Source organism: Syngnathus leptorhynchus, chromosome 2 (genome assembly GCF_054491065.1).
Source record: "Syngnathus leptorhynchus isolate UIUO chromosome 2, UIUO_Slep, whole genome shotgun sequence".
Lineage (NCBI taxonomy): Eukaryota > Metazoa > Chordata > Actinopteri > Syngnathiformes > Syngnathidae > Syngnathus > Syngnathus leptorhynchus.
The window spans coordinates 241972-264288 of record NC_141196.1 but is presented as its reverse complement, the minus strand read 5'-3'; the positions used below and the strand labels follow the sequence as shown (position 1 = coordinate 264288).

The window sequence follows — 22317 nt, the reverse complement described above, 5'->3', positions numbered from 1 at the left end:
TTCCGGTTAATCTGACCTGCTTCCGACTGCTAAACTGAGCACACAAATACTGAATTAAACACCAATTGTGGCATGAAGGGCACTTAAGCAGCCTGTTTGGATTCAAATGCTGGAAAATGATATGACCCAAAAAAAGAAAACGGCCACCTAAAACAAAACTGTGACAAAAAAGTCGTGTATTAAAATCAGTTTATTTGGGTTCGTCATTCCTCCCAGTATGTACAACAGTTAAAAATTAAATTACACTTCAGGATGACCGTCCAACTCGAGCTTAATGGTTGAGAAACACACAAGCTATGCCTAAAAAAAAAGAAAAAAAAGTATAAAGAAAAAGCAATGTATGGGTTAAAAAAAAAAAAAAAAGATTGTTTTAAAAGATATTTTGGAGTATTCAGTATTGATATTGCTCCCACACATTACAGGCCTTGCTGCTCTCCATCTGCTGCAGTTGCAAGGCCAGTGGTAGCATCAGGTCACCCAGGTGCTGGCTGGAGAAGGTCAAGGCGTTGCGGGGCCGCGGGGAGGCGGAGGGCGATACCGACGGGGACTCCAGAGCGGGCGAGGCCGGGCCGGCGCTGCTCGGGCCGGCGCTTTTCACCGCGCTGGGGACGGCGTGCCGAAAGTGGCATCGCGTGCCGTAAACGCAGAAGCCGAAAGCGCTGAAGGTGTGGCAAAAGGCTTCCCGCCGCTGCCGGGGGAGGTCGGCGGCGCTCTTGTCGCACTTTGCCTCCTCCACGTGCAGGAAGTTGCAGCGCGGGCCGTAGGGGCAGATGCCAAAGTTGCCGTAAGTGCGGCAGGGCACGTTTCGGCGGGCGCGGCGCGGAACGGGCCGCTGCTCGGCGGCGCCGTGGACAAAGAGGCAGCGGCTTCCGTAGTAGCAGTAGCCCGCCGCGTGGTAGCTGCGGCACAGCTCCGTCTTGTACTTGGGGTGGCGAAAGGGCACGTGGAGGTCGCGCAGGCCGTGGGCGAAACTGCAGCGCTCGGCATACTTGCAGGAGCCCGTGGAGGCGTAGCGAGCGCAGAGCTCCGTCTTGTAGCGGGTGGAGCACACCCACGGGAGTTGGGGCAACGCGGGGTCGGAAACGGGGAGGAGGGCCTCGGCCAGGGAAAGACCGCCGCCGTCCGCCGCACTGGGCCCCTCTTCGCTGGAGAGCAGGTTGGCTACCAGCTCCTCATCTTGGCCAGTGGGAAGGAGCAAGTCAGCGCTCACCTGTGTCAGATTCCACGCAAAACGAACAAAACCATCATTAATTCTAAACCAAGCATCTTGCTCAGTGCTAGCAAAAGGCAGACAGACAGACAGACATAAGTAGTCTTTATCCTCCATCTCCTCTCAACAAATGGACAATTAGGCTCCACGTGCATGCATCCCGGTGGTCAAGATACGCTCAGTGAGTCATTACACTGAAGGAGGAACTCGTGGAAGGTACAACTCAAAAGTCAGCCTTGGAAAATAATCTTGAAAATTAAATCAACTTGAAACGTTGGCACCTTTTCATACAACGCATAGTGTGTGCAGACGTAGTGATTCCCAAAACGGACAAATATTTCCTCCAAATATGGCTCAATCTTGACGCAGAACAAGCCAATTCTTGTCCGTTAGAGATGAGCAGAAGACAGCTAGTCTTGAAATGGAATCAGTGTTGCCTTTTGAAGAGAATGGTTCAAATTCAATTATAAATGTGTTTGAACTCAAACCCGCCTTTGTCATCATTCTTCAATCAAACAAAGCAAAGCAAAGGCGTTATAGAATGACTTACCCCAATCATGGCTGCTCGCCGCCGCTGCCTCTGCTGCCGCCACTCCGCTACTTGCTCTTAATTGACCCCGCCCGCCCGCCTCCCTCGATTAATTAGGCACAGGATAGGACAGAAGAGGACTTTTTCCAAATGAGTGACAATACGTGCTTATTTACATGGGGGATGGCACGGAGGCGAAAACGTCCAGTCTTCTGTCACAAAGTCGCAAGCGGGAAAAGCGCACGTGTTTGAAAAGCCCACACAAGGTCCGTCCCTCCCGCCAATGTCCAAATTACAATCTGGTGTGCCTGAGGGTCACGTGACCGCAGACCAACCCGCTGCTCCGCTTTTGTCACGTGGTGTACGAACGAACGAACGACCCAGGGACCGATTATGGACGTACTATAACCGCATACACCCATTTTGTGACGCACGCAAGACAACACTTTCTAAGAAGCAAACAAGGAGGTACTATAAAAGGGACCAAGGCAACCTCCTTCAACTTAAGGCCGAGGCAAATGAAGAAAAAACGAGAAATGCGTGACCAAAAGGAAAAACAAACTTTATTTGTTTTGTCATCAAGAAAGATTACAGGATAAAGAGACGCTGGAATAATCATAAAAAACATTTGTCGCATATTTCTCTTGCTGCCTATACAAAATGCCATTAGCCCCCCCCACCCCACCAACACACGCACGCACACACTTTTTTGAAGGATCTGCCCCCCTCTCAAAATTTGCAATGACAACAACCTAACTGTACTTCAGTGATGTACTTCAGTTTGTAGAAAAAAGAAAACATTTGCAATCATCCACTTGCCTTTTCTTTACAGACAGCCGGCCGGCCGGGTATTTGCTACAAACACAGCCATTTCTTCTTTTGGAGAAAGACAAACTCCACATTGGAACCAAAGAGAAAAAAATGAATCATTGCTAGCTATCCCCAAGTGCTGTGGTATTTCGGGATGAGGATGATCCAATTGTCTTTGTAAAAAAAAAAAAAGGATTTGGGGTGGGCTTTGAGATATCCAAGTCAAAGAGAGTCCTGAACAATTATTGTACAGTGGCGCCACCGCTGTTCAGGCCAGCACAAAACAAGCCTGTGTTATTGGACGCTATGCAACGGCTGGCTGGCTGGCTGGCTGGCTGGCTGGCTGGCTGGGTGGGATGTCTGCCACAGGTGCTGTGCTGTCCTGTCCTGTGCCGCGTTTGGGGCACGGATAAAGTGGGCAGGACCAAAGGAAAGGTTTCAAGTGTTTAAAGCTTCACTTTGGCCAGAGATAGCCATGACGCACACATCGACACACGGTGTGCTTTACCATCCCAAAACGTTTCAGGGAGAAAATATTTTCCACTTAAATTACACATTTAAAAGCCAGTAGGGCAATACAAAAAAAATTCAGGACCTGGAATCAAATCTTACAAAGCCTGAGCTGCGCTGCGGGAGGGGGGGGACTAAAAAAAAAAATCTCAAGAGAAAAGTATAGACACAGACCACCGCTATCCTGTTAAGAAAAGCAACCCGCCCGCCATTCAGTCCTCGAGGACGATGGGTTCGCTGGTGCTGGAGGGGAGCAAGGGCAGGGCCAGGGGGCGAGGGGGCGGCGGCAGCTTGAGCCGCACCGGAAGGTGAGGCTTCCGAGCCGCCCGGCGCATCTCCGATTGAGTCAGATGTTTCCTTAGTGCTCTGTGGGGGGGGGGGGACGACGACACATTTGTCAAGTATATCTTGTGCTCAATGGGCTCCGTTGGGGAGTACCTGGTGTCTTTAGTGGCCACGAAGACAACAGGGTTGGGGGCTTCTCCCTGGCTGACCTTCTGACGCTTGATGACAGACTGCGAGGTGGTCCTCATGCCCGAAGTGTAGGCCCTCCCGTTGGCCGAGTAGGCCGTTCCCGAGCCCTGTCCAAAGCAAAGGCCAATTTGAGTCGGACGTGGCCGGCCGGGACGGCTGGCGCGCCGGCGAGGACGCTCACGCTGTCAAAGCCCCTCTTTCCCAGCAGGCCTTGGCCCGCTCTAGGCTGGCTGGCCTGGTTCCTGTTGATGGGCGTCGGGGGTCCCCTGGATGCTTTCAGCTTGAGAGGAGCGGCGATGGCTGCAGACAACCAAAACAATCGGATTTCAGGGCAAGGCAAGGCAAGGCAGCATGTGGGACAAAAGACATTTCAAGGGAAAAGAAAGCGTGTCCCACATTTCAAGTCAAAAGCAGTAGAGTAAAATGACCCGTTGGGGAAAAGCCAACGAGAGAAATGGCACTCGGGGGGGGGGGGGGGGCATCCACACTGGCTTCCGTATGCGTGCGGCCTAACAGCTAAATGCCGACGCACCGGCTTTGCTGGGAACTCTGGCTTCGACCAGAGTTCGCTGACCTCCGAGGCCCCCCGGCCGTTTGTCCATTTCCTACGGTCCGGCTACTCTTACCCAAGTCCTTCACGATGTTAGCCAGCGAAGGTCGGGGGACCAGCTTGCTCTTCAGAGGAGTTTTTGTGGCTTTGGGCAACCGGATCATACCTGAGGAGAGCAGAGTCAAACGTGGGTCCCTGGCCTGGAGCCGGCGCTTGCCCGTGCGGACGTACACTCGGCTTTGACGGCATTGGCGTTGATGGAGGCGTAGGGGCGCCGGGCCGCCCGCCGGGGCTGCAGGATGTCCTGGCAGACCCGGCGGGCCACGCGGGTCAGCTTGGTGGTCTGCAGGATAAAGGTTTGGCGGTTCTTGGCCAGCAGCTTGGCGCGGCCCTCGTTGCGCGTGAACGGCGACAGGCCCTGGACCTCCTGGCGGGTCATGTGACTGCGCGGCCCTGACTCCTGCAACGCAGGAGGGAGGACAATGAATTGGGCGCTCAGGCACCGCGGGTGTGTTGGGGCGACGTACGGAGCCGGTCCGGGCGGCGCCCTCCAGCTGCGTGGGGGTCTTCAAGCCGCCGTATTTTTTCCAGTAGATCCAGCAGGAGGCGCACAGTCGGCACTGCATGTTGGGGGGCCCCCAGGCGTACCACTGAGGCGACTGGGCCGCTGGCACGGCACAAAAGACATCAAAGAGTTTCTCTTCAACTTTCGCCTCAGACGGGAAATGAAAAATCTTTCTTTCATTGCTCGCTTTTGGTGCAATTTGATAGTATTCCGGCTCACCTGGAGAATTTCTTTCCTACGACAATGTATTTTTACAATCCCGACTTACTCTGGAGTTTCAGCGGAAACATGCGCTTGCTTCCATTTGCCGTGGAATACGCACAGTATTTGACGCTAAAGTTAACAAAGGAGACGCGTGGTCACAGGCTGCGTGTCGGGCGGCACCCGGAGGCGGCGGCTACAGGAGTCCGATTGGTAAGAAAGTCCCAGTTTGCTGAAAAAGCTATTCCTAAAAGAATCGACTCAACACGTTTCCTCTTTTCGATGACCAACTGAAGAAAAAAAGAATACAAGCCGTGAGGCCTGACTGACTTACTGTGACAACTCTCGCAGTTGAGTCCTTTCTGGAAGCCGGCGGTGGTGGCGGCGGCGGCGGCGGCAGCGGCGGCGCCGCCGTTCACGCCCGGCTTGCTCCCCGGCACCATGATCTGATTGGGGTTGGGCTTGGTGCTGGTCAGAAGGGGCCGCGGCAAAAAAAAAAAAGTTACCGTTTCTTTTCTGCCGTAATGCCGCAGTGACTGGCAATACTCACTAGGTGGGGATGTAGACCTGCTTCAGCTTACTGTCCGCCTCGGCCGCCTTGAGTCGTTTCTGAGGAGGAGGAGGCAACAAACGCTTGCTTTTGCTTTGCGCCGAACCACGACGGGTGGTTTACCTGCTGGATGTAGCGGTCTGTGGTCTTCCACATGTAGTAGAACTGGACCACGCTGGCTAAAGACTTCCAAGGGAGCTGCAAAATAAAGAGGTTTTGGCATCAGAAATGTTACTGTCTTGGAATTCCCAGCCAGAATGAAATAAATTGCCATTGATCTTAAGGCCATCTCTTTTTTGCCGCTTACAAAGTCCTGGCGGATGTCGTTGAAGTCTTTGCCGTATTTCTCCAGCGCCTCTTCAAACAACATGGCCTCGGAGGCGCTCCACTCCTCCATCTCGTCGCGACAGAGCACGGGACCGCCCTGGGGCACCAGCGTGGACATGGCTTTGGCCAAGTCGTAATGGTTCTTCTGCAGCGTGTCCATGGCGTGGAACTACAACCGGGAGACGCGGCCGGCGCAAATGAGGGCTTAGTAGCGTCCGCTTGGCTTTTACTTTCTGCCCGACGTCTCACCAGCGTGATGTCTCGCGAAGCCGCCGCCGCGCTCATGTGCAGGCTGGGCTGGCGGATGGAGCTGCTGCAGTCCAGGGCCCGAGCGAAGGTGCCCACCGCCCTGTGGACAACGAGTCAAAGCTTCAAACGAGGCCAGGGAGCGAGCTTCTCAAAGTCATCCGACAATCACGCCGCCGCTATAGCTTGGGAGCCCGAGATCAGGGGATGCTTTGAGAAGAATTGTCTAAGAATTGATTGTCTATGTCAAGCCCTTTGAGACCGCTTGTCATTTAGGGCTATACAAATCAACTTGACTTGACTATTTAGGCTTGGGTCATTCATTACCTTGCTACCACCAGAAACTGGTCAATCTGGGGGTCTTTGAGTTGGTTGTCGGGGTCCCACACCTTGGTCTCCAGCTTCTCCTGGATGCGGCTGTCCAATTCTCCTGAGATTAAAAAACAAAACAAAATTGGATTTGAGGAAGAGGGGGGCGGGCGGCGCATTTGGCTCCTCACCCTCCGCCAGCTTGTCGGGCACATCCGCCTGGTACTTGGAGCCCACCCTGATCTCTCCCTGGTCGGCCAACAGGGTCTTTTGGACCGGGTCGAAGACCAAGGAATAGAAGAAACAGTCCTGAAAAGAAAGCCGGAAGATTTTGGGAGCTTTGCTGTGCTTCAAACAAAGCAAGCAACAGAAGCAAGGCCAGTTGAGATGTGAAATGCTCTCCAAGCTCCTCTCACCTCTTTCTCCAGGTATCCTGCCAAGACATCGGTTTCATTGAGGAGGGTGACGTTGCACTTGCCCCTGGGGGGAGGGAGGGAGGGAGGGAGGGAGCGGACGGTCAGGCGGCAGGCACAAGGGTCAAGTAGCAGCAGACACAAACAAGGGTCAGGCGGCAGGCACGAGGGTCGGGTAGCAGCACACACAAACGAGGGTCAGGCGGCAGGCACGAGGGTCAGGCAGGCGCTACCTGATGTGAGTGGCCGGTAGCGACTCAAACTGCCGCGAGAGGAACAGCTCCCGGTGCTTGAGTTGGTGCTTCTGTGGCTCGGCCAGCGCCGGCTGCTTGGACTCCTCCTCAAATTCCCCTTCAAATGACAATGGCATTTCCATTTGCTATATCCATCCGTACCACCTCTGTACATAACGTACGAGCCAGCCAGCCAGCCAGCCAGCCAGCCAGCCATCCAGCCAGCCAGCCAGCCAGCCAGCCAGCCAGCCAGCCAGCCAGCCAGCCAGCCAGCCAGCCAGCCAGCCAGCCAGCCAGCCAGCCAGCGTTCCCAATTTTGCAATTGGAAGGGGGCGGCGCCATTATCGCCCGCTCCATCTCTGGAAGGGCTCCGCCCCTGCGCTCGGCTACGGGAAACCCCGTCCCTGCGTCCCTCCGTCAGCGAGGGGGCAAGCCCGCCCGCCCGTGCTGGCTGGCTGGCTCTCTCGCTCGCACACGCATTGGGGGAGGGACGCAACTTGGGCTACACCCCCTTTTCTGTTAACCTCTCACCCCCCACCGCCGTCCGGCTAGTCCCTGCCAGACAATGTCGGAAACCCCGTGCACCGATAAACATGTATCCTAACTTGCACTCACAAACACACAGAGAGACAGAGCAGCACGCTCCATCTTGGGGGTGAGCACTTTGTTTTGGCCTTAAAGAATACACTCACACTTTCCAGGATGAACACACGAGGTGCCGTGGCAGCGCACAAATAGGGCCTTTTGTTCCGCCACATGCGCGTGCGACCAAGCGTACTTATTTGTTCTTATGGACGAGCAGCCCAACTGGCACGATCCGGATTTGGAATTCTCAGACCCATACTGATGACGGTCGGTGTCTTTATGTGACTGGCCAACAGTACAGCGGACGCCTCGATTTTGGAGGTGGGCACGTCTTTGTCTGAGGCGGGCAGAGGGTGCATCCTTTGGGAGGGGAGGGGGGCGAGGGGGGGCTTCCTCGCTAATGAGCAAATGTGCTCAGCAGAAGCCCGCCCAAACTCCTTATATCACACGCACACAAGACAAAAGAAGTGAAGGCGGAGCGCAGCAAAGGCGCCGGCCGGGCCGGGACGGGACGCATGTTGACAAATGCTCCAGTTTGACTCCTATTTGAAGGCATTTTTGAGGTGAGGCCCGACTTCCTCGAGGCCTGTGACACGACCGTCCGACAGCTTCTTCTTCTTTTCAGCGGCGGGCGGGCGGGCGCGACTTACTTGCGTTGCTGTCGGCGAGAGCGTTGAGGTTGCCGGAGATGTCTCGCCGTCTGAAGAGACATACCACCTTGGCCTCCACGTTCCCGTTGGCCGTCTGCACAAAAGACGGCCAAATTTGCACAAGAAACACATCTCCGTTCAAAAAGTCAAATGATCATCCCAAATGAAAAGCAATTCTGCCACTTTTGGCTCTCCGTCGATCTACGCCAGTGGGTGGCACGCACAAAAGATGAAATGTCTGCGGGGCGGGCGCGTGACAGACTTACAACAACTAATGGTTGAAAGGTTGAAATTGCGCAGCGTTAAAAGCCAGCGCCGGCCAATCTGCGGCGTGGCCAAACAAAAGGCCAATGGATGTTTCTTCATCTTTGACTGGCTGAAAGTCTGCTACGACATAAGGAGGCTCCCGCCAGCACCAGTGTTGGGCCAAAGCGGATGTGTGTGTGTGTGTTTGTGTGTGTGTGTGCGTGCGTGCGTGCGTGCGTGCGTGCGTGCGTGCGGCACCACGGCACCTTGTTGAGCTCTTCTATCCTGCGGATCAGGTAGGGGTTGCTGGAGGAGTTCTCAAAGTAGACGTAATCTGGAAGGAGGGAAACACACAGCAAAGGTGAAGCGGACCTACCTACGTCCAAGCAGCAAGCGACGGGGGATTCTTCGCAAATGGTTCTCCAGAGATTGCCGGCCAAATGTTAGCACCAATCGCCCAAAAATAAAAAAGGGTGATTTGGCCCACGAGTGAAATGTCCATTCATGTACACCCTTTTATTTCCATAGGGATAAAGCCAAGAACATTCAAGCAACAACTTTTTTCTCACTGTGTTGTAAAATGAAATAGTCATCCCTGGTTGATGGCGGCTAATTGGTTCTAAGAAGTGAAAATCCGCAAAGCAGTGTCACCCTCTCATTTGGAACATTTTTTGTGAATCAATAAATGTCTATAAAACTATATAAGTGCATATGTCATCATTAGAAGATTAAAGAATAGTTTCAAACATGTAAATACTATATGAAAATAATATCAATATGATACGTGTGTATGTAACATATGTAGCTAAAGTAACATACTGTAAATGTTTTTACAACTCTTATGATAACAACAACTTTTTTTTCTAACAAGTCTATATACAGTAAATATCTTTTTAAAACTCTTAATTAGAAAAAATTAAAACAAGGTACAATACGAGTTGGATTGTGTTCGTTACGTCTTCATTTGTTCAGACAAGTTGCAAGGTCTTACCTTAGTAGCTTTTTCCGACAGTTTCTCCGATGAAGTGTCAGAAAAAGCTACTAAGGTAAGACCTTGCAACTTATCTGAACAAATGGCTAAGGTACAATACACATTGGTGTTAAGCCAAGAATTTGGCTTTCTTAAACAATCGCTTGGACGGATCGAGCAGGTGGCGCCCGTTCCGGCCCAAACGGCGATTAAAAGTACAGCGGAGCCTCGGTTTTGGAGCGTCTCTGTTCTCGAACAAATCGGTATTCAAACAAAAAATTGCTTCGGATGTCGGACGAAATTCGGTTGTTTGCAATGGGAAAACATGATTCGAACGATTGATTTCTGCTTGCGGTGGAAAACCGAGGCTCCGCCGTACTGCCGATTTAAAAGGGTTTTGGACTGTTTGCTCTGTTCATGAATGTATATTGCTCTATTCAATTATAAAAAAGACAAGCTGTCACTCGAGATTTGGGCCACGAGTCTTTTTGCTCTTTCTGTTCATGCCGTCAGAATCTAACATGCACGCTGTTGTAATTTGATTTAGTGCTTACGTGATCTTAAAAGGAGAAAACCTCCAATTCTATACACGTAGATAGATTGTGTTAACGACTTTGACTGCGCATCCACTAAAGTGCATTGGGTAGGCAGGCAAGTCGGGTGGGTCGTCGCGGGCCGGTGTCCTACTTGTTTTCTACGTCACCGAATTGGAATGATCAGCAAGATCTGGAGAAGCTGGATAACAATCCTGATCTTGCCGGAGTTGCTCGCCTACCCACGCACTAAAGCAAAGACTTGCTTTGAATACCTATTCTCAATTCGCCATTTGCAGCAGCAGCAGCAGACTCAGCTTGGTTGCTTTTAGTCGAAGTCTGTTGAAAAGTTTCATTTGGGCAAAAGCAGTGCTTTGCTGCCACCATCTTGTAGAATTCAGATGAATTCTTTTTACTTGCAGCAAATACTTGAACAATTCTGTATCTTTTTTTTCCTCCCCCCATAACAGTCTAATGTGAACTAAAGCCAGTGCCAAAACCTAAGCCGCGTCTATCTGTTCAGCCTACCCGGCATCGTCAAAGCAAAGCAAAGCAAAGCTAATGCTAACTAGCACCATGTGTAAAGAGTCCACTTCAGGCCGATGTTGCAAGTAAATCAAATTGTCGTGGGGACGACAAATTGTCGTGTTAGTACGCCAAATTGAATGTTCTAACCAGAGGGGGTCGTAGTAGGTTCCCGATAACTTTGTCGGTGGACAACGAATCGAATTTGGAAGTTGACCTTTTGCAACACTTGGGCGCACTTTAGGGCTGTAAAATGTCCCCTCGGGTGGAAATTGCATCACAAAAGCGGGCTTTCAACTGGTAGTGAATGCGCTACGTCTTTTCAAGAGTTGACTGGAATTGTAAAAGTAGACGGTGCGGTGCCTACGTTTAGGCTAGCAAGCACTAGCGGGGATTAGCGGCTAGCTCACAGACAGCTAGCGTGTGGCTAAGCTAACGTGTAGCCAGAAGGAACAACCACGCTGGAGGGAGGAGGTGGGGAGTAGTGTGTGTGCGTGTGTGTGTGTGTGTGTGTGTGTGTGTGTGTGTGTGGAGGGGGGGGGGGTGTTCAAAAATGAACAAAAAATTTGAATTAAGACAACTTACCTCCCACTCGATACATGTTGGCCGCCATTCTTTAGTAATGAGCGCTGGCTTAATGCGAAGAGATCGTCTGCGGAGCTCTGTTTTAGTCCATTTATAGACGCCCGCTTCGTGAGACAAAGCCGGCCGGCTCCCGGGCACAACAAGCCGAGTGAGTGGCGGTTAAAAAAAAAAAAAAAAAAAAAAAAAGTTGAAAGTTTCCGTCACGAAACGCTCCTCCAAAACATTGGTCTTGAATTTGCTCTCTCACGACAATCGTCTCCTTCTCCCCCACCACCACCACGACGACGACCACCACCTCCTCCTCCTCCGCCGCCTTCTCACTCGCTCATTCACACGTCTGTCTCTACCTCCAATCTTCCTCTCATCCTCCGCTCAGCAGATCTTCGTCCTTCTCTTCTTCTGGTCTTCACCGTCACTCGGTTACACACGCTCGTCGTCATCTTCGGAAACGTTCGGCAAACGTCGGAAACGTCATCTCGACCAGGCAGTTTTGACTTACGTACATAATAGTAATATTGTAGAAAGCGTGTTTAATTTTTTTCCTACATTTTCGACTTCTGACATCGATAGAAAAAAGCCCCCCAAAATATCGTTTTGAAAAGCATTTTCAATATGTTGTTATGCCCGCATTATATTTGAACTGTTTGAAAATGCAAACAAATCCAACAAACAGTACTCAGAATATGCATAAAAATGACAACGTTGCTATTTTTTTGTATTGATTGTGTGACAATAAATTAGAAATGACTCGGGCATTTACGCTCTTAGGCTAACGAATTGAAAACTTGCCAATCCGAATACATACGTGCAACTTCAGTTGAGGGTGTTTTTCAACTTCGACATGATGTAAAAAACGGATTTCAATGTTATTTACAAAAGGCGGTAAAATATTTAAAGAAAGCATCTGGAAAATATGTGGGCAAAAAATGCCTAAGAGCAAGTTGAAAAATGAAGATGGCTTAACAAACAAACAAACAAACAAACAAACAAACGTTGTGCTTGTTGGGTAAACGCAGAGCAACACTGCCCCCCAACAGTCAGTCGACGGCACAGCCCCACCTTCGCTTCAGGCACTACCCCCATGTGGCGAGAGTGTGACTTTCCGCTCGCGCATTCCATGATCGTGGACGCTTGTTTGTCTGGCCAACGGCTAGGTTGGGGTTGGACTCGTCTGATAGACAAATGTGGACAAGCAATACAGAAAATGACTGCAAGGTCTTGTCTTGACTGTACTTTTGCCTAATACACAAATGGTTAATGGACTTCCTGGGAGGGAAGCGCTTTTGGCAGTGTGTTAACGATTTTTTTTTCCCAAGACAGTTGAAAATACGAAGGCAAAGACATATTCTTACAGAGGATAAAAATAATTCTTTGTTCGGGGAAAAAAAAGCATTTAATCCGCTTACTGAGGCAATACAAGCTAAAAGTGGTCGTCAAATGGAACAAATACAAAGTATTGTAAAAGGATTCTTTTTAGTGGTAGTACAGGCCCAAAAGTACTTATTTGATATGTTTTTGACAATAAATAGTCGGTTGTGGGAATTCCCCATTGAACTCGTAAAAACGCGGGCGGAATCTCGTTCGAATCGGAATATCCTCGCAAGGCGAAAACGCAGCTCTTGTTACGGCTGTTGGGAAAGCAAGGACGACGACGGCAACGGGCGCACTATAGCGGCGACGCCAAGATCCCCCGTCGCGTCGTCCGTTTTTTGTTGTTGTTGTCTCCATTCCTTTTGCGCTCGCCACCTAGTGGCTGGTGGGAGCGGCTTCAGGAGCGCCTGCGGGGAGCACCCGCCACTGGAAGATGCACGTGTCCTTGCCGCCCACCGAGAGCAAGTGCGAGTCGCTGTGGGTGAAGCGCACGTTGGTGACGTGGCTGCCGTGGCCCTCGTACCTGCGGCTCGGCGCCTGGAGCGGGCGGGAGAAAGAGGTGCGTGGTGAAAAACACAGGCAGGAGCATTTTTCTTTTTGCTGCTTTTCCAGCCCAAACAGCAAATCCACCACAGGCATTTAGTAGTGAGCGGACCCTAACGGGCGGGAAAGCAGCCAAGTGGAGTTGGCATATGCGCTTATGCAAATTGCAAAACCGGTTTGGAGGCTGGCTTGGCCAGATCATATTTGCTTCAGCAAAACAGCGCCGCGCCGCACCGCGCCGCACCGCGCCGCGCCGCACCTTGGGTTTGGGGCAGGGGTACTGGAAAAGATGGACTTTGCAGAAGTCGTCCGCCACGGCCACCACGCTCTCGCTGTGGGAGCGGCACAGGGCGTTGATGTCGGTGCCGTCCGAGCCCTCCGGCCACACGCCTGACGGCAAAAATGCATCAAAAGATGATTCATCAATGAATTGACGCATTTTCTTCCTTTAATATAACAATCGTAGCGAGCTTTCAGCTTCAACAGTAAAACTTGCCTTCCCTGACTTCCATTCTTTGTATTGAATCCAAATCAAACCTTTGCTATTCCAGGCCAAACCAGGAATGAAATCATAATTGACGTTTTGCACAATTTGAAATCATGTCACAAACTATTTTTCAGTAAAGGGACGGAACTTTGAACAGTGTTTGCTTTTCAATCCAACTCCAATTTTTGAGTGACAAAACATCGTTGTTTGACACTAAACTACCACAAGATGGCAGCAAATGGTGGCTTGTACGGAGGCATTTCTTTGACCTGTATGAAACCAACCATTGCAGTGGCTGCAAATGGCGCCACGGCACGGCACGCCACGGCACGCCACGGCAGGCAAAAACACCTTCCCTCACCCATGACGTGGAAGCCCAGCACGCAGGTGTACGAGGCCCACTCCCGGTCTTTGCTCTCCGAGCGATTCCTCAGCAGTTTGCAGCCCGCGGCGACGTCCCCTGACAACAAACAAATGTGCCATCTAGTGGAGGAGTGTTTCATTGTTCCGTCGCAAAGATAGACAGCCGGATGAGGACGGACGGACCCATTTTCCAGAAAATGATGAAGAAAATCAATCAATCAATCAATCAATCAATCAATCAATCAATCAATCAATCAATCAATCATATTAACTTACAATAGAGGATTTCATAGTCGCCCGAATTTGACATGATGTACTTTCCATCTTTGGACCAATCCAGGTGAGTTATGAAACTGGAGTGACCCTGTGAGCAAAGATGGGCAAGGGGCAGAGTGCAGCAGGATCGCCACGGATGCGGCGGGGCTTACGTTGCATCTCCCAAAACGAGTGTAACGTCGGCCATTTTCAGTCACGTTATAGATGTAGATGAAGTTGTCATGGGAGCCCACCGCCAGGCAGCTGCCGTCTGAAAGCACGCACGCCCGCACGCACGTTGGTAATGGCTTCCCGCCCACCGGCTGGGAGGAGCTTCAACTCTCTCCTACCTGGAGAGTATCTCATGACGGAATGCTGCTCGTTGCCGTCCACAGCCTCGGAGATGACCTCGGCCGTCAGCAGGTCCAGGACCACCCATCTGTTGCCAAGGCGGAGGGAGTACTTTCTGCCGCCAGCCGTGGCAGCGCAACGCCGTCCGTACCTTACCTTCCCGTGCTGAGGCCGACCGAGACCACCGATCCGTTTGGGCAGAAATCGGCGCACAAGCCGTACTCCTACAGAAAAACAGCGCCGACGTTTGCGAGGGGGCAAAAAGCTCCGGGCGGGCGGGAGGCCAGGCCGGGCGATCGCTGGCTGGATGGCTTGCCGGCCGGCCGGCCGGGCCGCTACCTCCAGGGAGACGCTCCAGCGCAGCGCGTGCTCCTCGGCGTTCCACAGGCACACCTGCCGGTCGTGGCCGCAGGACAGGAAGCCGTTGAGCGACGGATGGGTGGCCAGCCCCCACAGCTCGTCCACGTGGCCCTGAGAGCCAGCCGGCCGGACGAGTCAGTCGGAAGCTCGGCCAGCTTTGCGGACGGCTTCTCGCACCTACTTGCACGACGGCCACGAAGCCGGTGGAGAAGGCCCCCCTCAGGATGGCGTTTCGGCTCGTTCCCACTAACACTTCCTCTCCGTCGACATCGGCGACGGTGCGGACCGCCCCGAACTTTTCGGGAATCTGGACAAGCGGACAGGCGGGTTAAAGGAGGGGCGGCTTGTTGTTGGGGTTTTTTTTTTTTTTTTTGGTGTCGGGGAGACACGTTTGCGCTTCACCTCGCACTCGTGCTCCGGAGCCAGGTCGGCGCTCCAGCGGATGATCTTGCGGTCTTTGCTTCCTCCGCTGAGCAGCGCGGCGCCGCCCTGCAGCGCGCACAAGGTGAACACGCTGCCCTCGTGCGCTTTGGTCTGCCGCATGATCTGGAAGGTCTCTGGAGGGGAAAGGTAAAAAAAAAAAAAAAACAGACATCATCTGCGTATGGGACGATGAAAGTCCGACACGCTCCTTCCTACCTTTGGCCCCTTTGCCCAGAGTTCTGACATCGGCCGCCGACCTGCCCCAGGTCAGGATGTTCCCCTCCGAGTCGCCGGTCAAAACGTCGCCGGTCAGGCTGAACACAAAGCACTGGATAAACTTGGGCTTTTTGTATTTCTGCCAGAAAAGAAAGCAAAGGGAGACTTTTCAGGGCAATTTCATGCGGGTTCAACAGAGCGAGCGAGCGAGCGAGCGAGCAGGCGAGCGAGCGAGCGAGCGCAAGGCAGCCATTCTACTCAGAAGAGTTTTCGTCCGTCTGTCTGCGACTGTTGTTAAATCTACACTCGCTTGAAATATTGGAAGAAGATCAAAATTGCTAGCGATATCTGTCCTTTGAGAAAGTCAAGACAATTTGCAATGTCCGCATCCACAATTTGTCTCGAGAATAATACATTCAATGAGTCCGGCGCTTTTCAAAGACGCTTGACGGACCGCGAGGGACGTGACACGCGCTGGCCAGGCTCACCCCGAAGATGCCTTGCTTCTTGGTGAACTGCCCCGCGCTCAGGGTCCAGAAGTAGACGTGGGATTTGCCGCAGGTGATGATGTTGCCGCTGTCGCCGGGGTGGAAGTCCACGGCGAACACCGTCTCGTTGGTGGTCTTCCGAAACAAAAAAAAGACACCGTCGTCAGGTTTCACTTTTTCGGGGGGGGTTTTGCCTACAACACTAACACGGCCCTTTTCTTTTTACACTGATTCCTTTGAGTGGTATACTGAGATGAACAGAAAATATGACTTGATTTCATTCAGAAAATGGATGCATAACAAATAAAAAGAGTGATCTCTTTCTCTCTTATTTGAAACGAGCGGCTAAGAACTCAGAGCTTGAGTCCGTGCGCTGCGCCAACATTGCCTCGCATGTTTGTCACTTTATTTTGCCAAAAGAAAAGGTGCGGAAAGTTGTTCTTCACCACGACTTAAAGAAACGACCACAAAAAGCTCCATTCGTGGAGAGGGGGGGGGGGGGCTGCGATTATTTTGCGACGTACCTTGACCTCGGCTTGCTTGCTCCCCCTGGCGCAGTCCCACACGGACAACATGTGCTCGTTGGACTCATCAATCACGCACAGGAAGACGCCCGAGTCCTGAGAAGGCCAGTTTCGGACGGGACGGCGGAGAGACAGAAAAAAACAAACAACAACATGTCTCTATGAGCTCAAAGCGCAGCAGCGGTGGCCGCATTTTTTTCACCATCCTTCTCAAGATGTTCAAACTCACCGTGGTGGAAAAAGCAACAGAGACCACTCCTCTCTGGAAAGTTCCCAGTCCAATCTGCTGCAGTGTGACCAAGGTGGCAGAGTCCCAGATGTGAACGCAAGGCTGCAGGGGCTAACAAAGGATCATTTTTTCAAATAAGCTTTTTTTTTTCTCTCCTCGATTGACGTTTTCCTCCCACACATTGAGCATTTCTAGTCAAATCCGTCTTGTTTTGTTTTTAATCTCCAATATAATATTACGCGCACGCATCTCGAGTGTCATAGGTGTTTCGTTTTTGCGGGAATGCGCCAGCTTCGAGCGCCGGCTATTACCACCTTGCCGTCTTTGTCCACACCCGCCGTTTGGCCGGACGCGATCCGCACTTTGTCGGGATGCAGCGCGAGACTGCAAGAAAAGCAGAAAGCTTGCTTCAACTTTGTTGAACGCGGCAGGCACTTTCGGAGCGGCAATTTGTTCTCTCGGCTGACCAGCGAACGCAGTCGCTGTGTCTGCGGTAGTGGCGCTGCGTGCGCTTGTCGATGTGGTAGAGGACCACCACGCGGGCCACGAAGTAGACGGCCTCGCCCGTGGGCAGCGTGTACAGGTTGGCCCGACAGTCTCGCCCCCGGTAGCCGTAGCTGCGGCGCCGCGGGTCAAGGTCGACGCCTGCGAGTGTCACTTTGGCCGCGCGGCCGCAAGCTAGGATACACCCAGTCCAGCTCCAGGCTCTGGGAGGGCGGCTCCGTCTTCAGCTCGTGGTAATTTTGGATGGCGCTCGGGACGTACATGGTGATGGGCCGGCCGCGGATGAACATTTTGACGGACTGGCCTGGAAAAGGACATTCCACTCAGTCACGCTTGACTATTTTGCAGGATTCTTTGAGTCAGACACAGGAATCCTTCAAAATCCTATTCGACCACATGCAGCGGATAGTTTAGGACCTAGCGCAGAGCCTTGGGAACGTATATTTGGGAAAGCTCACATCCCACACAATGCTCTGTCTGTCTGTCTGTCTGTTGTATCACAAAGATTTGTTTGGGGTATTAAAAAAATAATAATAATAAAATTAAAATCAATGGAAAAATTCATAAAAAAATGGAAAAATGCAAGTGCATTTGGTCACTCTGATGGCAGATGTTGCAAGCGGGTGGGACCAAATCCTCATAACAAATAAGTTCAAAACTTGACCGACCTTGACCACAGGTTCGTCTTCGAGAGCCGGGGGATCCTGTGAGGGTGAATTGGAGGGGACATTTGAAAAATCTCTTGCTTTTCTTTCCCGCTAACCATTCTGAGAACTATTTTTAAGTTGATGAACGCTCGCGGTTGCTTTTCTAAGCACAAGGAGAGTGTTTGCAATACAAAAGGCACAAGTTCCATTTTTTGAACTCCCACTAAATAAATAAATAAATAAATCACCTGCGCTGGCAACGAGCTCCTTGACACTACTGCGGAGAAAGGAAGACAAGCGGAATGAGCAGACGCGCACAAGCAGGCTCGCTCGCTCGCTCGCACGTGTGCGCGCGCGCGTGTGTGTCCGACTTCTCTAAGCTTGGCGAGCGGCTGAGGAGAGTGGCCGAGGACGCCGCTTTTCTGTCCAGTCGCTTGACCTGCCTCTTCAGGTTGCCCAGTTTTTCGCTATTCCTTCGAATTCTGAAAAAATGAAAAGAATAAGAAATTCATTCACAGCTGAAAATTACGCTTGACCTTTTTTTTTTCTTTTCCCCCTATATTTTATAAATAGGATAAACTCGTACAAGCTTTTTCACCCTTTCTCATTTCGACCCGTCGTGTGTGCGATTGGAGAACTAACAATAGCACAGTCTTCCAAAATAGAAGAAATATATATCGAATATCGATAAAATAAAAACAATATAATATATATCATAAAATAAATAAAAACCTAAAAATATCAAATCAATAAAATAAAAAAGCCCTCCAAGCTGAGTGATTAATTCTCCACACCACTAACTATGATGAAAAATGCCAAAGGAAGACCCAGGCAACAAAAAGTCATGTGGTGAGCAACGTCACGATGTCAAGCGCAAGCAAGCGGAAGGGAGCAAGGGAGCAAGCAAGGAAGGAAGCAAGGAAGCAAGCAAGCGGAAGGAAGCAAGGGAGCAAACAAGCAAACAAGCAAGCAAGGGAGCAAACGAGCAAACAAGCAAGCAAGCAAGCAAGGGAGCAAGCAAGGAAGGAAGGAAGGAAGCAAGGAAGGAAGTCAAAGTAAGTCCACCGCCAAAACCCGCCCGGCTGCAAACTTTGAACAAACCACGGCCTAAAACTGTCAAAACTGGTTCTCAAACCGGAGTCGTAGCTTGTGGTTCAAAAAAAAAAAAAAAAGACAGGAAGAGATGTTGTACAAGCTCCTGTTACATGAAGGACTTTTGTCTTTGGGCCAATCAAATGAACGGTCAACCTGCTCTGTATTTGTATGAGGCCAAATGCTAGCCTAAGCCATACATAGCGCAAACCTTCCATTGGGATTGTGAGGGGCGCCCAGAACCTTGAACAAGCCTCGCTAAATTGACCACCGCAAATAGAGAGCTTTTCTCAACATTTTCCATGGCTCACGCACAGAGGTTTGCGCTGCACTTCGGGGCCCGGGTTCCGATCGGGGTCCTCCGGCCAATCGCGTCCATTCGGGGGGCCGGTCCAAACGGGCTCCTCGCCGGCCGCTGTCCGAGCGGGCTGCTCCGTTTCCCGCTGCGCCGCTCCGTCGTGCTCGTCCGGGTCCTCGTCCTCCACGCTCGGGGCGCGGTGCAGCTTAGCCCGCAGAGGGACGGCGTCCTCCAGGTGGAGGCTCTGCGCCCCCCCGGATAAAGCTGCCCGGCCCTGCACCGCCTCCGTCTGGGTGGACCGCTCCGCCGTCGCCGGCCCCGAAATGCTCTGTGGTGTTTGGCTGGGCACAAAAGCGGAGGGAGGGGCGTGAACTCAGCGACTGGGTGTTGGAAAATAATTCCCAAGGGCATTTTCTCCAGTACCTGCACTCACACAGGAGGACTCTCTCCTCCACGCCCAAGCTGGAAAAAATGTGTGCGCCCTCGTGACAGCAAATTCGGTTGATCAGTCCGGCAGCGGCGGGGTTCACTAGAAGCCGCGGACGGGTCAAATGGAGTCAATGGAACGGTCGGTCGGTCGGTCGGTCGGTCAGGGGGAGCCTCACCTGCGATCAACTGCTGCTTGAGCACGACGAGAAGCCCATCGTGGAGGCGGATCCGCCGCAAGGCGTCCGCCAGCGAGGCCTTGAGCAGCGTGAGCTCGTCCTCCTGCGCCCGAAGACGCGTCTCCGTCGGCGCCGCCCGCTGGGCCGAATGGGCGCCGCCGTCCGCCGGCGCCTCATCTGAGGACAGAGCGCACCATGGACACCCGTGCGGTTGCATTGTGCGTGAGCAAGAAGAAGAGCAAGTCGCATTTTGAACCCCAAGTCCGAGCCTGGAGGATTGCACAGGTTGCAAAAGTATACGTACGCACACGTACACGCCGGCGTTAAGTGTCAAAAGTGATCAGCCTCGACGTGGAGAGATCCGAGTTTATGGCACCATCCCAAGCGCAAAGTCGTCTGGCAGCAAATGTCGCCGGAAGAACATTCCAGAATGATGATCATCAATGGTACAATGGTTGGTCTTGTCAATCTGGTCAACTGGCGCATTTTGCCTTGTTTCCATTTTTCAGACAAGAAAGACAGCCCTCGTTGATATGACTCACAATTCAAATGTAAAGAATAAAAGACGAAAGGTTGGTCGCTTCAATTCTTTGGACACTCCGAATGTGTGTTGCGCGCCTTGGCCTCTTGGGGGCACTAGAATACATCCACGGAGACACGCTTCAGTCAGATGAATTGATAGGAGCCCCTTGTTCACAGAGGATAAAGTGTCATAGAGCTTCTGCCCAACTGCTGCTTGATTGATTGATTGATTGATCTCCACTTTTTGCAGACAAATGCCATCGAGGTGAAGTTTTGCTGACGGCCCATCAGACGTCCCGGCCCGACGCCTGCCTGAGTACTGGGGGGGAATCGGGATTTGGCAATCGTCAGTGAAAGGGCGTGACTGAGCTTGCTCTCAAAAGGAATACAGATAGGAAGTTTCACAATGCGCCGATTCTTGTTTTGTATTCTTTGTTCTCCGTCTCGTAGTGAGATTACGAACTGAATGGGCCCTTTTCTTGAAGCTTCTTTCACATTTACTGTACAATGGGGAATCCAAGCTGCTCAAGACAAATGTTCTATCAGGCAGACTATGATTACGAGGAATTTGGAAAGAAACCATCTCATTCAGTGCAGACGCAATATGTCGCGAGCAGCGGACTCAAACACAAACACGCAGCCAAATGAATGGTGGGATTGTTCAAGAGGTTGAAAAATAGCTCCTCGGGTCACAACAAGGAAGGGGGGGCACAACTTTTGTCTCAATGAAGCTTCTCAACTTGAGATGTCAGGGGATGGTGGTCAAGCACTAGTTTTGTCGAAATGAACATCCCCAACTCACTTCAACAATTTGGGTTCACAATCAACAAGAGGGAAAGCATTGATTGAAAACCATAAGACAGTTCCCAAATTAGCTAACATCTGGCTCCACGCCCACGCGCGCACGCGCATGTTCTTCACTCAATGAAAAAGAGGATGTAGCTCAACTTAGCACAAAAGAATACCGACAAACACACACGTACTCACCTAGGCTGTTGCTTGACGAGTCCATGCGGTGATTGATTTTTTTTACGAGCCGTGTCGTCGAGAGTCCCGAGGCGACCCACAAAAAATGCTGTGCTTCGTCCCCATGCTGGGACAGAGGAGTGTCGCTCAAACACGCACTCGGGCTCTCCACGTCAAGTTGAGCCCCCGAAAGCCAGTCACCACGTCGAGTATCCAAAGTGGAACTATTACTTCACTCTCATTCGCTTCTCTTTTAACTAACTCTTCATAGGAAGACGTACGGTGGGCCGGTCGGTCGGTCGGTCGTTCGGTCGGTCGGTCTGCTACGCCTCGCACTCCTCGCTTTGCCGCCACCATGCGGACGTTTTCATCTCTGCAACGGTAGTTTGCCTGAACTTTACCAAGGTTAGATTTACTCTCATTCAAATGCTTCCTAATTTGTTTCATGATCAGAAGACAAACCCTTCTGCTTTTTCTTCTGTTTCAGTCTCTCAGTATACGACATGATGAAATGAGTGGATACCAAACGGCTATCATAACACACCCACGCAGTGGACTATTATTTGCAAGACAATTCCATGGTTATGAATAGCAATCGACACAATAATAATAGTCCATTTCCCTTGCCTTCCATTTGGTTTCTCTTTCTGTAATGCTTTCAATGTTTGAATTTGTCTTGTACATGAAATGTGCAATCCAAAGAAACTTGCTTTGCCTTGCCTTGCCTAACTATTTTCCTGGTCTGAAATACGCCCATATTTCACGGCCATTTAAATTCGTTCCTCTTTAGTTATTGGATGCTAAACGTCCTCTTCCGTTTCGGTCTTATACTCCAACGAAAAGTTCTAAAAAGTCCATGCGGTATGCTACTATTTAATGTTCAATGGTACTATTTCATCTACGGTGTTTCTAAAAAGAATGTCATTGCTTCTACTTCCGGGTACTCTATGATAAAATGTAAACACGCAGGACTGCTTCTTATCTATCATAGCTTGCCTTTTCCTTTTGCTGAGGAAGCTCATCTTTACGATCATTTCAGTCTAAATATATAT

General features: G+C 51.3%; 3 protein-coding genes across 8 annotated transcripts; all 3 read right to left on the bottom strand.

The window, feature by feature from the left end:
* Window positions 1-172: 172 nt before the first annotated feature.
* Window positions 173-2033, bottom strand: cth1 (cysteine three histidine 1). Of its 2 annotated transcripts, none has more exons than XM_085937687.1 (2): window positions 1761-2033; window positions 173-1210 (listed from the first exon to the last, which is right to left on the bottom strand). In XM_085937687.1, exons 1-2 carry the CDS (start codon window positions 1767-1769, stop codon window positions 392-394), a joined length of 828 nt encoding a protein of 275 aa, XP_085793813.1. In that variant the 5' UTR covers window positions 1770-2033; the 3' UTR covers window positions 173-391. The 2 variants fall into 2 exon arrangements, with proteins under 2 accessions (XP_085793813.1, XP_085793802.1); XM_085937676.1 differs by lacking the exon at window positions 1761-2033 and adding an exon at window positions 1306-1482.
* A 256-nt stretch (window positions 2034-2289) lies between these two features.
* Window positions 2290-11491, bottom strand: mta2 (metastasis associated 1 family, member 2). 3 transcript variants are annotated; one of them, XM_085932141.1, is made up of 19 exons: window positions 11369-11466; window positions 11022-11148; window positions 8675-8742; window positions 8163-8256; window positions 6928-7045; window positions 6698-6761; window positions 6473-6590; window positions 6300-6402; window positions 5976-6075; window positions 5707-5895; window positions 5523-5597; window positions 5400-5458; window positions 5184-5317; window positions 4611-4750; window positions 4315-4543; window positions 4160-4249; window positions 3715-3833; window positions 3498-3640; window positions 2290-3425 (listed from the first exon to the last, which is right to left on the bottom strand). In XM_085932141.1, the coding sequence occupies exons 2-19, from the start codon at window positions 11047-11049 to the stop codon at window positions 3272-3274; spliced, it is 2025 nt and encodes a 674-aa protein (XP_085788267.1). In that variant the 5' UTR covers window positions 11050-11148; window positions 11369-11466; the 3' UTR covers window positions 2290-3271. The 3 variants fall into 3 exon arrangements, with proteins under 3 accessions (XP_085788267.1, XP_085788277.1, XP_085788257.1); XM_085932151.1 differs by having other exon boundaries at window positions 6473-6548; window positions 11022-11491; XM_085932131.1 differs by having other exon boundaries at window positions 11022-11489.
* Window positions 11492-12086: 595 nt separating this feature from the next.
* Window positions 12087-22302, bottom strand: eml3 (EMAP like 3). 3 transcript variants are annotated; one of them, XM_085932092.1, is made up of 24 exons: window positions 21287-22299; window positions 19778-19954; window positions 19596-19701; window positions 19190-19513; window positions 18154-18264; window positions 18031-18059; window positions 17804-17839; window positions 17319-17439; window positions 17099-17248; window positions 16946-17015; window positions 16632-16742; window positions 16403-16498; window positions 15879-16013; window positions 15391-15529; window positions 15154-15308; window positions 14933-15058; window positions 14731-14862; window positions 14548-14615; window positions 14391-14479; window positions 14214-14311; window positions 14062-14149; window positions 13784-13882; window positions 13195-13325; window positions 12087-12929 (listed from the first exon to the last, which is right to left on the bottom strand). In XM_085932092.1, exons 1-24 carry the CDS (start codon window positions 21309-21311, stop codon window positions 12768-12770), a joined length of 2778 nt encoding a protein of 925 aa, XP_085788218.1. In that variant the 5' UTR covers window positions 21312-22299; the 3' UTR covers window positions 12087-12767. The 3 variants fall into 3 exon arrangements, 1 of the variants encoding a protein (XP_085788218.1); XR_015068337.1 differs by lacking the exon at window positions 12087-12929 and having other exon boundaries at window positions 13784-13905; window positions 21287-22301; XR_015068338.1 differs by lacking the exons at window positions 12087-12929; window positions 13195-13325; window positions 13784-13882 and having other exon boundaries at window positions 14929-15058; window positions 21287-22302.
* Between the last annotated feature and the right edge of the window lie 15 nt (window positions 22303-22317).